The sequence below is a fragment of the Saprolegnia parasitica genome, assembly GCF_000151545.1.
Source record: "Saprolegnia parasitica CBS 223.65 unplaced genomic scaffold supercont2.27, whole genome shotgun sequence".
NCBI classification, from domain to species: Eukaryota; Oomycota; class Saprolegniomycetes; order Saprolegniales; family Saprolegniaceae; genus Saprolegnia; species Saprolegnia parasitica.
In genome coordinates, this window is record NW_012156421.1 from 362367 (window position 1) to 374550 (window position 12184).

Genomic DNA, 12184 nt, shown 5'->3' on the forward strand with positions numbered 1-12184 from the left:
ACACTATTCATTCCTACGCTATCAACGACGACGACGACGACTACTGTACTACTGGACGCGGTCCAAGAGCGACTTGAAGAAGGGCGGCGTGACTTCAAAGAGGTTGCGGAGGATCGTGTCGGGCGTGTTGGCCGTGATCGAGCTGTCCGTGTGCTCGTCGAGCGTCACCTTCATGCACCAGAGCACCTCGGCGGCGCGGCGACCGTCGTCCATGCACTCGCGCAGCACGATGCCGAGGTTTTGGTTGCGACGAATGTACGCCGGCGTCTGCGGCCAGCTCGGGTCGTCCGTGACCGACCGCGCGGCCATGTACACGGCGTTGGCGACGACGCGGCGCTTGACCGCGTGGAGCCGCTCCGTCTTGATCTTACCCGTGCCGTGGGCGTCGGCGTTCGGGAGCGCGAGGTTGAGGAGTGCACGCACGTACTTGGTGTCGTTGTCGATGGCGTCGAGCACTTCATACGATTCCATGAACGGAAACTCCTCGTTGAACGCCTTGGACGTGAGGAGGTCCCAGACGCGCGAGCTCGCGTCCATGTAGTTGACGTTGGGCAGCACGTGGCGGAGGAAGATCTGGATGCTGTCCTTTGCCATTTCGTACTGGACCGTCACGCCGAGGTAGCTCATGTTGGCGACCTTGGGCTGCTTGAAGAGCTGCTCGCCGTGCTGGACAGAGGACATGGCGGCCTGGATCGCGTCGTCGGCCACCTTCATGAGCGTATCGCGGAACGAGACGGTCGGAAGCTGGAAGAACGACGACGGCATGGACGGCGGCGGCATGAGTGCGGGCGACGGGGCGCTCGACGACGGCGCGGTCGTCAGCATCTTGTTGAGCGACGGCGCGTTGAGGAGCGGCTGCTTGGTAAAGTAGTCTTGGAGCCGCTGGATGAACTTCATTTGCTCCATGAGCGTCTTGCGCAGAAACTCGTTTTCTTGGTCGACGCGCGCGCGAATTTCAGCGTGCTGCTCCGCTTCCTGCTTCCAGCCCGTCTCCGTGTCGTGCTCAGACGGCTCGGAGCTCTGGAGCACCTCGATTTGCTCCTTCAAGTCCTTGACCTTCTCACGGAGCGCGACGAGCTCGTCCTTCTGGCGCTGGCGATGCTTGCGCGCGGCCTTGGCGATTTGCTCACGGCGACGCGCCTTGCGGCTCTCCTCGTTGTCGGCAGCACCGCCGGCGCCACCAGCAGCCGACGACGGGCTATCGGGTACATCTGGGTTGGACTGCGTATCGCTCGGCGGCGCCTTGCGCTTGCGTGACGCAGCAGCCGATGGCTTCTTGGCCTTCGAGGTGGTGGACGACGCTGCCGCGCTGGGTTGGCTGGACGTGGTCGACATCGGCGTCAAGGCCGTTGCCATCGGGGGTGGTTGCATCGGAGGCAAACCGTAGCCGCCAGCGCCTTGCATGTACGAGCCGTCAAAGCCCATGCCAAGGTCGGGCATCATGGGCATGCCCATGGGCACGCCTTGCATGTTGTGGGGCATGCGGCTGTGGTTCATGTTCGGGTGGCCTTGATTGCCATTGGGGTAGTTGTTGAACGGGTCCATCGTCGAGAGTTCTACAAGCAGCATCAGCTCCGCTTGCCACCACAGAGGTCTAGGATACCGTTTTGCCGCCGAGGTCCGTCGCGCTCGCTGCTTGTGCCCGAGCCAAGCAAATGATTAGTAAGCACGATTACGAAATCAGAACGGGGCACGTGCCCCCTCACTTCTTACAAACACCAAGTCACTTTAAAACCCTAGCCCTACTGACATCATGCGCGTCTCTGATTGGCGGATATTGCCAGTCAAAAGAATTTGAGCAGTAGCCGCCGCATTATAATGCATCTATCTGCGCTTGCATACAAAACCTAAATGATAAAATAAACAAGGCAGGTAAGAACAATGCCATTCAAGAAATGCCCTTGGTTGGTCACGCGGTCCGGTAAGGTGCGGGAGGCCTGTAACGGCTCATGACTTGAAGTTTGTATGAATTGAACGGTTTCAGTGCCGACTTGTTTTTCACACCACTGAATGTCTGAGTTGCTACACAGCGCAAGAGACTTGACCGTGTGAAACACCGTGCCTTGTGTGCGAAACGAAGTGAGAAATCAAAAATGGCGCGAAACCTATGCACAACATCCAACCAACATTGTCATGCGACCCACAACTCTTCGTCGCTTTGAACCGCGCGCAGAGACGCTGCGTAGCACTTACGCTCTTTTCTGTTCTGCGTGATTGATAACTGGACGAGCTCTCTACAGTGATACCGGTACGAAGCCAGCAACGCAGCAATCGAAGCGTTGCACTCGGTTTGCATGCTTGAAAAGAGTTGATGTTGATTCACAACCAGCATAGATGGCATCAACCGTCGGGAGGCCTCCAACCTTCGGTATCTAGGCGCTAAGCGCTACAGGTCGGACGTGCTCGGGTAAACCAGACGCTATGAGAATTGCAGATGACACAAACGGCGAGAGGGTAAAAGCAGCATTCACGCGACGACTAGTACTGCCGTTGGAGCCCATGGCCTACTTGATTTGGCTGTACCATGGCCAAGCGGGGGTGTAGCGAGTCACGCAGTAGTACTATTAGCGTTCAGTCTCTAAAGCACACGCTACTGAGCGGGAACCTATTCGTTGCATGTTGATGTCATGCATCCTTCAGCACATGGTAATGACTCCTCCCCCGCATGGCAAAGACTTGCATTCGAATTCCGTGCGCCCGACGCCCCTGTATCGGCGTTGGATGCAGACAGTAATCCAAGGTCCAACGCCGCATCGATAGCAGTCCCAGAGGAGGCAGCTACCTCGCCGCCGGGCGCAAGGAGCTGCGAAGCTCTGTGGCCGCTACGTTGAGCGCTAGATCAGCGCCGTGCTTCGCGCCAAAAATGAGTACTTTGAGACGACCGAGAACGGCGAGATCGTCAATGTACGAGGAGGCCACACCCGGACGCGCGCAACATATTGTTCTGCATGCAAACCGAGCTGCAAAAAGGCCTTGACAAGCTCAACCAGATTCGATCAGACCTTGCCAACGTCAGCAACATGAAGCGGTCGTGTCGCTCCTCGGTGGGCACCGGCGATGGCAACGAAGGCATCGCACTAATTCTCGATCAACAAGGAATCGCAAAGCGTCGAGCGGGCGTCCTCGAGCATGCTGGGATCCTGACGAGGCGCGCCTCATCACACTTGCTTCGCTCAACATGACCAAGTAAAACCAGGTTACGGCTAGATGCTATTAGTATTAGTAGCATCGAGCCGTACCGCCGCAGTCCTGGCGGTACTCTGACTTTAACGATGCTTTGCTGCATCATCAACCAACCATTGCGTCATGGATCGTCGGGCTGTCACGTCGACAGCGGGGGCTCGGCGGTTTACGTTCTCGACTGCTCGTCCGCCAGCAAGATTGGCTGCACAAATACGTATACATCGCAGCTTACCACTACGACGTACTCCGCTGCATGGCCAAGCAACTTGCTGCTCGAGACATCGTGCACGATTTCCAATCTTTCCACACAGCCCTGCTAGAAGAAAGAACGCTCGTAGACGATCGCGATGCGTCCGGAGCGATGACCGATGACACGACGGCGCTGGCATGTCACTTCAAGACCGGAAGCTGACGCCTGTCCCGGCCTGTTTTAAACACCGGCGCGACACCACGGGCGTTTTGAGTTTGTCGGGCTCAAAACTCGGGCCCATTGAGTTTGCTCGACGTCCTGCATCCCGTCGCCTGCGCCCACATCATCGCAGTGCATGATAGGACGTCCCGAGGTAATAGCAGTAGCTGCGGGTGGCGGGCAGCGCGGGGGCGTGGTCGGCTGGATGTTGACTCGACAAACGTCACCCTTGAAATCTTTCCTCTCGGAGCGATCTTTTCGTCATAAAATGGCAAAAATTTATGTTATCTTGTGTTTTGTATCCGCGACGCCAAAGTCGCCATGCAAGCCACCCAAGACGTTGAGCTTGAAGTTCCGGGCCAGAACGCAAACACCGACCGAGAGATGACCACGGAGACGACGTACGGCCACCAGGACGCGCTGCCGCCACTGCCGCTGCCGGCCCTCGAGCAGACCCTCGAGGCCTACGTCAAGAGCTGCGAGCCGCTGCTCACGCCCGCCGAGCTCGAGCACACGAAGGCCGTGTGCCACGACTTCCTCCACGGCGTCGGCCCGAGCCTCCATGCGCTCCTGGAAGAGCGCGCGGCCTCGGAGAAGAATTGGCTCGAAGAGTGGTGGGAGACGTTTGCGTACATGCAGCCGCGCTACCCGTCCGCGATCAACATCAACTGGTACGGCGTGCTGCCCGGCAACTGGGGCCCGCGCGATATGAGCCAATGCGAATCGGCTGCGATCTTTACCGTCGCGCTCATGAAGTACCGCAAGGACATCCTCGCGTACGTGCTTGTAACAATGCGATGCGCAGCAGCTCATGCTGGCACAGGGAGAAGATTCCGGTGGAAAAGATGATGGGCAAGAAGTTGTGCATGCACCAGTACACGCGCCTCTTCAACTCGTGCGTGATCCCAGACGAAGACTGCGACGAGATCCGCGTGTACGACCACACGCAGAAGCACATTGTGGTCCTCCGCAACAACTGCATTTGGGCCATGGACGTCATGGACGACCAGGGCAACACGCTGCCGCTGGCCGAGCTCGTCAAGTACGTACACGATTTGCTGCATACAAGCCCGTTCGATGCGTATTGTTTTGTAGCCAATTCGAAGCCATTCGCGCCGAGGCCACAGGTCTCTTTGACTTGGAGCGCTACCCGCCGGTGAGCGTCTTGACGTCCGAGAACCGCACCAACTGGGCCAAGGTATGCACTACTCGTCGTCGGCCATGAAAAGAAGCCTCATCGTCACGACTAGGCTCGCAACTACTTGGTGGAGCTCGACCCGTGCAACCAAGAATCGTTGGAGATCATCGAGAAGGCCATTTTGGTCATTGCGCTCGACGAGTCGTCGCCGGCCACGAGCGAAGACGTACACACTCAATCTCAAGTGCGTGATGGAGTGCCAACCTACGACGTTGTGTAGATTGCGCGCAACTGCCTCCTCGGCGACGGCCGCAACCGCTGGTACGACAAGCCCGTGAACCTCGTCGTGCACGAGAACGGCCGCACGGGCATCAACGGGCAGCACGCGTGGGCGGACGCGCTCGTCGTCGTCCGAGTCTTTGACTACTGCATCAAGTATGTCAACGAAAACTTCAAGAGCAAGTTTCTCGAGCGGTCCAAGATTGCGCCGCCCGCGCACAAGCCGCGCCGCCTGCACTGGAAGATCGATAATAACGCGATGACGGCGATCGAGTGCGCATCGGCGGCCGTGAGCAAGCTCATCCAGGTACACCGTGCCGCCATGTATCGGTGTATCAAGATGTATCTATCACTAGGCGAGCGACATTTCGACGATGCTCTTCCAGCACTACGGCCACGCCTTCTTGAAGCGCTACAAGCTCTCGCCCGACTTTTTCGTGCAGCAAGCGATCCAGCTCGCGTACTACAAGACGTTCAAATTCCTTCCGGCCGTGTACGAGACCGCGCACACGCGCCTCTTTTACCACGGGCGCACGGAGACGGTCCGGTCGCTCACGAACGAGTCGCTCGCCTTTTGCAAGACCATGTGCACCTCCAAGGACGTACGTTGTGCTCGGACTTGTCTTGAAGTGAGACGCATCATATCCGCGTAGAACTCTGAAAAGTGGGACGCGCTCCAGACCGCGATCCAGCGCCACGGCGAAGTCATCAAGAACAGTCTGCTTGGCCAAGGTAGAGACGCCTTTGATCGAAATTGGGGTCAGAGCATGCCAACTAGGTGTGGACCGCCACTTGATGGGCCTCCAAATCGTGTCCGAGATGTCGGGCATCACGCCGCGCCCGTCGCTCTTCTCGGACAAGGCATACGAGCTCTCGAAGCGGTACCGCATCTCGACGTCCAACATCAGCGGCGGCGCCGGCGCGAGTCCGATCTGGGGCGGCTTCTCGGCCATGTACGACGACGGCTACGGCATCTGCTACGCGCTCCAGCCCGACCGCATCAACTTTAGCATCACGTGCTACAACAACGAGGCGACGACGTCGGCGGCCGAGTTCAAGCGCGCGCTCGAGGCGGCGCTCCTCGAAATGGTCGAGCTCTGCCTCTCGCGCAACGTCATTTACGTCGGCAAGTCCAACTTGTAGAGAGATTAGACGCCCAAGCTCGCTTGCAGGGCATAGTAATGGATGCTGTACGTTGCGTTTGTGATGGTCAAGAAGACGGTGTCGAGGCCCGGCTGCATGGCGGCGAGGCGGCAGCGCAGCGCCGAGAGTCTACGGACCGTGGGTCAAGGCGGACAAGCATGTGCTACGTACTGCTCGAGGTCCACGGGCGCACTGTCGTCGTGGCAGATGACCGCGACGCCGACAGGATCGTCCATGACAGCGTTGCGGTTGCGCTTTCCGTCGTGCATGGCTTGGATCGGGATGTCGCCAAGCACGATGTACGTCGGCGCCGTGGACGACGCTGGCTGGTCGACGACGAGGCGCCAGCGCCGCATGGGCTTGCGCTGGACGAGGTCGTGCCATATCTACGCCAGCGCCATGAGCCTCAGCGTAGCCGACGAGGCGATGCTACATCGTAGACGTAGATGGGCGTCGTCGGTAGGAGCGCCATCCACTCGCTGCGGGACGAGCAGGACCACGCGGTCTCCTCGGCGGCAAGCGATTCCATCGAGCACATGGAAACTGCGTGCGTTTAGCCTCGTATCCGGTCATTCGGATAATTCACGTCAACCATGAACGCGCTCCTCGAGCAGATCCGCGACGGCCAAGGCTCCATGGTCGAGATGGAGAAGGAAGGGCTCAAGCATGTCTTCATGGAGGTCCTCGAGATGCTACGTGCTGAGGAAGCGACCAACGTCGTCGAGCTCGGACGATGGACGGATGCTCTCGCCACAGGTAAAACACCGTGGATCATGATGACGGCGGCTGCATGCGAACGCTCATGGAGACGCGAACTATTAGTGCTGGAAGGTCTGCCACCGACAAAGCGGGGAATCTACCTCGGCGACGCCATTGCCATGCTCATGCGCAAGTCATCGGGCCACATCTCGCTCGACCCGTTGGTCCTTGGGTTCCTAGCTCGCATATCGCCCACCCTAGCGACTTGCCCGGACGCATCTGCCAAGATCCAGGATCACAAGAAGGTCGTCTACGCTCTCTTAAGCGTCCTTGCGCGTGCGCCGAAGCATTACCTCGACAACGGACCGTCCACGACCATCGAGGACCTTCTGGCAGCCTGCCACGCCGTCATTCCGGTGCACCACCTCTTCGCGATGCAGCCATGGCGGCAGTACGTGCAGATGTGGCGAGCACTCGTTGCCCCTGGTACGGATGCTGCGTCGGACGACGACGACGACTCGGATGACGATATCGACGACGACGCGGCCGAGATCCGAGCCGAGATCCGCAAGGTCTTTGAAGCCCGCTTGTGGACATCGATCCCCGATGCGTTCCACATCAAGTACTTGGGGCCAGACCTGATTGGCGCAGACATGGGCGTCGCCGTGCTGGCGGCGTGGACGTGCCTTGGCGTCAACGCGCCCTGGGTAAGCATCTTCTCGTCCCTCTCCAAGACTGCGTTGGACACGATCTCGCCGTACGCTCAAGTGTTCATGCACCATGACGATCCGACAGTAGGATATACATACTCGTATGCCTCCTAGTTGACGTGTATCGAGTAGGTCAAAGCCGTTGGTGTCCACATGGTGGCGATCACGTTGCCATTGAAAGCTGCCATGTCGGAAGACATTGCGCCCGACCAGTTTCAAGCGTCGACCGACAAAAAAATCGTCGGTCTCGACGCCTATGCAGAACGTACGCGGCACTCGACAGCAGCTCTGAAGTGCGTTTGAATCATCCGTAGAGGAGAAGCGTCGCCACCACTACCAAGCACTGCTGCAGGCCTTGCTGACGACGATGGTCATGGTGCCCGACGCCAAGGAGCGGCAGCGAACGCTGCAAACGTGGCAACAAGTCGTCGAGACGATCGCGATCCCGTCACGGTCTGATGCATGTCGCATGTCTTGGATTTGATGACAACTCCCTAGGCTTCTGGTTCTGAGCTCGCTCATTGAACACTGTCCGTTCCCCAACGCGACTGCCGTCATCGTCGACCGCGTTCGGAATGAAGTCGCCCGCCATTGGCAACGTACACCCAAGCTCGAGCACGCGCAGAACTCACCTTGCGAGGGTAGATTACGTCGAGGAAAAGTTGCCGTCCGTCGTCGCGTTGCTGACGCGGCTGCTGGCACCGCTGCCCGATGCCGAGTTTGTCCAGCGCAGCGATGTGTACACGAGTGCCCTCAGCCTGTATCGCTTTGTCCTTCTTCGAGACAAGGTATGCGGGACGTGGTTGCTGGTTCAAGTCGCCTCGTTCTAGGTGGAAAACGCATCTGGCTTGCACTCGAACACGGCTCTGGCGACGCACGTCAAGGGCCAGCGGCGACGTCTCACGGATCTCATTGAAGCGCAGCTGCTGCTTGGTCCAGCACCGCATGCGCATCCTTGCGGCGCGTCCCACGATGCCACGTCGCCGTTTGTGACAATGGAGATGACCGGCGCGTCGCCTACGTCGGGCCCCGTGCGCTACGACCTCTTTCGGCTCCAGCTCATGCAAGGCGCGTTCGAGGCCGCGCTGGACGCACTCGTCACAAGACCTTGAGATGATCATGTGCCCACAAGACGTCGTCGTCCAAGACGTTGGTAATGCCGTCCATTTCACTCGGATCCATGGCTTGCAGCATGCGTTGGCCCCGCGACACGAGCGGCGATGCAAGTGGCTCTAGAATTGACTTGGCGCGCGACGGGGTCGAGACCGTGTCGACGCTTGTGCTGCTCATCGGGCGAGTCAGCGGCACGAGGTCGGGGGTACTGCGGCGCTGCGGTGTCGGGCTCTACGCAGCCAGGGTTGTATGAAAACGTGCATGGCGATGTAGGCGCACGGCAAACACAAGCCGGCCGACGAGAACGCGCACTTGCTCGTCGAGGCCCATCGGCAGCTGGAACGCGTTGAGCTGGCGGTGGACCTACATGAACGACGCGATGAGTATTTCGTAGAACGCGTCTGCGTACAATGTCGCGCACAACGTGGCACCCGGCGTCCCGAAACACGTTGCTGTAGTCGCGGGCGACCGCCGACGCGCGCTCGCAGCGCTTCTTGAGCAGTCGCTGGGTGCTGAGCACGTCCATTTGGGGCGCCACCAGCATGTGCACAAACGCATCCAAGTGGTGGCTGCCGTACGTCTCGAGGTCGTCCGCATGAACCGGCAGCGTCACAAACACGGCTTGAAACAGGAGTTCGTAGATTGAGTGCGACATGGCCACAGGCGACAGCACTTGCGCTTCCAGACGTGCCTTCATGTCGGCGAAGAGCCCGACTTCGTCTTCGAGGCGTGCCCGTGCGACGATCGCCGGCGTGTCGGCCCGCGGCGAGAAGCCGCCCTCAAAGACCTCCGTGTCCTGGGTCGTCGGTCGCTTTGTTTCGGTGTGGAGTCGGCGAACCAGCGTCGTCGGTCGAACATTGCGGGCCATCTCGATAAGCGACTGGAAGAGCCAAAAGATGCTTTGTGCCAGCGTCAATGGGATCTTCCAGTCGACCAGATGCGCGACGTCATAGGGCGCTAAATCCCGGGCGTGGACAAGGCCATGGGACTTCAGAATCGCACACGACCCATCCAGAGCACTCGTGAGAAGCTGCTCACGTCGCACCTATGTCATAGCACATTGCATGCATCCGTACCGAAATGGACGCGACAGAACCTTGAGCAGCCCCGGTGGCATGCGCAAGTATGCTCTCAAATGCGGGTTGCTCTCGCGCGATGCCAGCCATGGGTCGTGCTGGGCCGCGAGGTTGCCTCTCGCGTCGATCGTCGGTGGCACAAAGATGAACAGTCCCGCGACGAAGAGAAATTTCGCGATCGGCTCCTTGATACCACTGGGCAGCGCGTGCAAAATGTACGTTTGGATCTCAGTTTTGGTCGCAAACGGTGCTTCCTTCGTCGAGGTTGGCAATGCTGTGGGCGATCGCAAGGCGGTGGGCGATGACTTGGACGACAACATGGCCAGCACGGGGCGGTCTCTCACCGGCTCGGCAGCCCGCACGACGCGCTCGGACCGGAACGAGTTGCGCATGAGCGGTGTCCGTCGCCGAAGCTCGCGCAAAAGCAGTTTGATGCTTCGAATCGACCGGCCTTGGGCTTCGAGACCGCGACTACGCATGTTCATTCATGCTCATGAGCACCCCCCATTTCTTTCATGTGGTGCTCATGGGACGTACAGGCCCGCGATTACTTCCGGTAGCGAGTAGCCTTCGGCCATCGCGAGCCGAAGGAGCTTGGGCGAGTACTTGTCTGGAAGGTCCGCCGACTCGGGCGCGAGGCGGCCCAAGGCGACTTCGTCGGGCGATGCTTCGGGCGCGAAGAGGCTTGCGGGTGCCACTGGCTTTGACGGTGACCCTTGGCGTTCGGGCGACGGCGACCGACTTTGAGATAGGATGCACGTTGCCGCTGGTGGCCGTGGCGGTGACGACGAGTGACTTGGTCGTTCGGGGGACGATGCTGTCGTGTAGGCCGACGCCGTGCGCTCGTAGCGTTGCAGCACGGGCGACTCGAGGGCTCGGGAGACGTGCCACGCCTACGTCCGTTGTGCTTCGTCCTCTGCATAAGGGCTCCAGTACGCACTTGGATGGCCTTTTCTTCCAGCATGTGCTTTTCGCGCAGAAACTTTTGCACAAACGTCGTCGCGTTCTCTTCCTCGTCTTGCTTGTCGTGCAGGAAGCGCCGGTAGTCGTGATCAACCGCGCGGAGAAAGGCCCAGAGATCCCCGGTCGCCATGTACTGCGTCGCGAGTGCGCGTACGGGCTCGCTCAGTGACGCCTCCATCCGCAGCCGCCGCAGCGTCCGCCGGCCTTCGTAGCCGCGGTAGTACCGCTGGATTGTCGTCGCACTCGCCTACACATCCATGCAAAGAGCCATTGGCATGGGAAGAGCGTGTACGTGGCGATGGCGATGGTCGAGCTCGGCGTGCACTGTCCGGCGACGGCGGGCCACAAAGGCTTGGGCCGTCAGCGACCGCCACCAGCACTGCAGTCGAAGGACCGCGGCGGACGTGCGTGCCGCCCGCACGTTAGCACGTGCCTCCGCGTAGTGCTGTCGAGCAAGGTAGCCGCGGGCGATGCGCTGGAGATGGAGGATCGCAACGCCGCGACGTCGCGCCCACCACGCGCTTCGAGCGCGATGGACGCGCGCCGTCGCCTGACGACGCCGCACGAGGAGCTGGAGGCGCACGGCCGCGGCCATCTCGGCGCAGCCCCAAAACGTAATCACGTCGTGGACATGGGCGTGGCGCGTGAGGCGTCCGCGGACCATGCACTGGATGCGCGTCGACGCGTACGTCTGCACAAACGCTTTGCACGTCTACGCCCCATGTCCTGTCTTCTCGTTGCGTCCAAATGGAAAGTCGAATACCGTGAGGTTGAGGCGCGTCTTGGCGATCGAGGCGGCCGCGACCTCCAAAAGGCGCTTGAGATGCGGCTCGAGCGTGTGGATCGAGACGGGCGCTGCCATGGGTGGAGCTGGCGGCTTCTGGAGGCTCGCGAGGTTCAGGTCCGCGTACCGCGACGGCATGTGCAGCGCGGTTTGCATCGCGTCACGCTTTTGCTTGGTCGTCATCGTCGCATGGCTCGAGCTAATGACGACTTCTCATGAGTGCGTAGGCGAGAGCGTTGCCGTACATGGCGGCCAATGCGTCTTTGCGCGCGAGGAGCTCGGTCATGTCGGTCATAATGAGTCGCTTGTGCATGGAGGCGAGGTCGATGATGGCCGTCATATCGGCGATCGCATCAAGATGCGAGAGGCGGTACATGCGCATGAGGCGATAGAGACGCGTGCCCGGCACGTTTCTAGTTCACATGGTCCTGATCGCGGGAAGATGGAGAAGCGCGTACTCGTATTCTTTCTTTCTTGAGGCGCATGACGACGCCGGGCGCGAGCTCCACCTCGTCGTAGACGTCGCGTGGCTCGCTGTTGGCCTCGCGCGCGAGCCGCAGGCGCATCCCGCAGCGACACGGACGCCCGATCTGGCACCCGCAGTGCTGCATGCCACCGCCATTCCGGGCCTCGGCCATGGCACTCGAACCTAAATATAGAGCCCGTGGGTTTGTCGCTCTACTAACT

The 12184-nt window shown here is 60.0% G+C and overlaps 5 protein-coding genes across 5 annotated transcripts; 2 read left to right on the top strand and 3 right to left on the bottom strand.

Moving 5' to 3' along the window:
- Window positions 1-48: 48 nt before the first annotated feature.
- SPRG_07398 (hypothetical protein) lies at window positions 49-1661 on the bottom strand (the record flags this gene model as incomplete). The annotated part of the gene is made up of 2 exons (XM_012346184.1): window positions 1604-1661; window positions 49-1556 (listed from the first exon to the last, which is right to left on the bottom strand). The coding sequence occupies exon 2, from the start codon at window positions 1543-1545 to the stop codon at window positions 49-51; it is 1497 nt and encodes a 498-aa protein (XP_012201574.1). The 5' UTR covers window positions 1546-1556; window positions 1604-1661.
- A 2252-nt stretch (window positions 1662-3913) lies between these two features.
- Window positions 3914-6217, top strand: SPRG_07399 (hypothetical protein; the record flags this gene model as incomplete). The annotated part of the gene is made up of 8 exons (XM_012346185.1): window positions 3914-4368; window positions 4416-4634; window positions 4688-4790; window positions 4843-4956; window positions 5011-5316; window positions 5366-5611; window positions 5663-5741; window positions 5788-6217. The coding sequence occupies 8 exons, from the start codon at window positions 3914-3916 to the stop codon at window positions 6150-6152; spliced, it is 1887 nt and encodes a 628-aa protein (XP_012201575.1). The 3' UTR covers window positions 6153-6217.
- On the bottom strand, window positions 6158-6508 carry SPRG_07400 (hypothetical protein; the record flags this gene model as incomplete). Its single annotated transcript, XM_012346186.1, has 2 exons — window positions 6158-6281; window positions 6324-6508. 2 exons carry the CDS (start codon window positions 6506-6508, stop codon window positions 6158-6160), a joined length of 309 nt encoding a protein of 102 aa, XP_012201576.1.
- Window positions 6509-6745: 237 nt separating this feature from the next.
- Window positions 6746-8673, top strand: SPRG_07401 (hypothetical protein; the record flags this gene model as incomplete). Its single annotated transcript, XM_012346187.1, has 6 exons — window positions 6746-7645; window positions 7694-7826; window positions 7876-8014; window positions 8060-8160; window positions 8207-8349; window positions 8392-8673. 6 exons carry the CDS (start codon window positions 6746-6748, stop codon window positions 8671-8673), a joined length of 1698 nt encoding a protein of 565 aa, XP_012201577.1.
- A 56-nt stretch (window positions 8674-8729) lies between these two features.
- On the bottom strand, window positions 8730-12140 carry SPRG_07402 (hypothetical protein; the record flags this gene model as incomplete). Its single annotated transcript, XM_012346188.1, has 11 exons — window positions 11956-12140; window positions 11743-11910; window positions 11477-11696; window positions 11006-11425; window positions 10691-10960; window positions 10288-10643; window positions 9771-10221; window positions 9084-9719; window positions 8954-9037; window positions 8805-8905; window positions 8730-8745 (listed from the first exon to the last, which is right to left on the bottom strand). The coding sequence occupies exons 1-11, from the start codon at window positions 12117-12119 to the stop codon at window positions 8730-8732; spliced, it is 2886 nt and encodes a 961-aa protein (XP_012201578.1). The 5' UTR covers window positions 12120-12140.
- Between the last annotated feature and the right edge of the window lie 44 nt (window positions 12141-12184).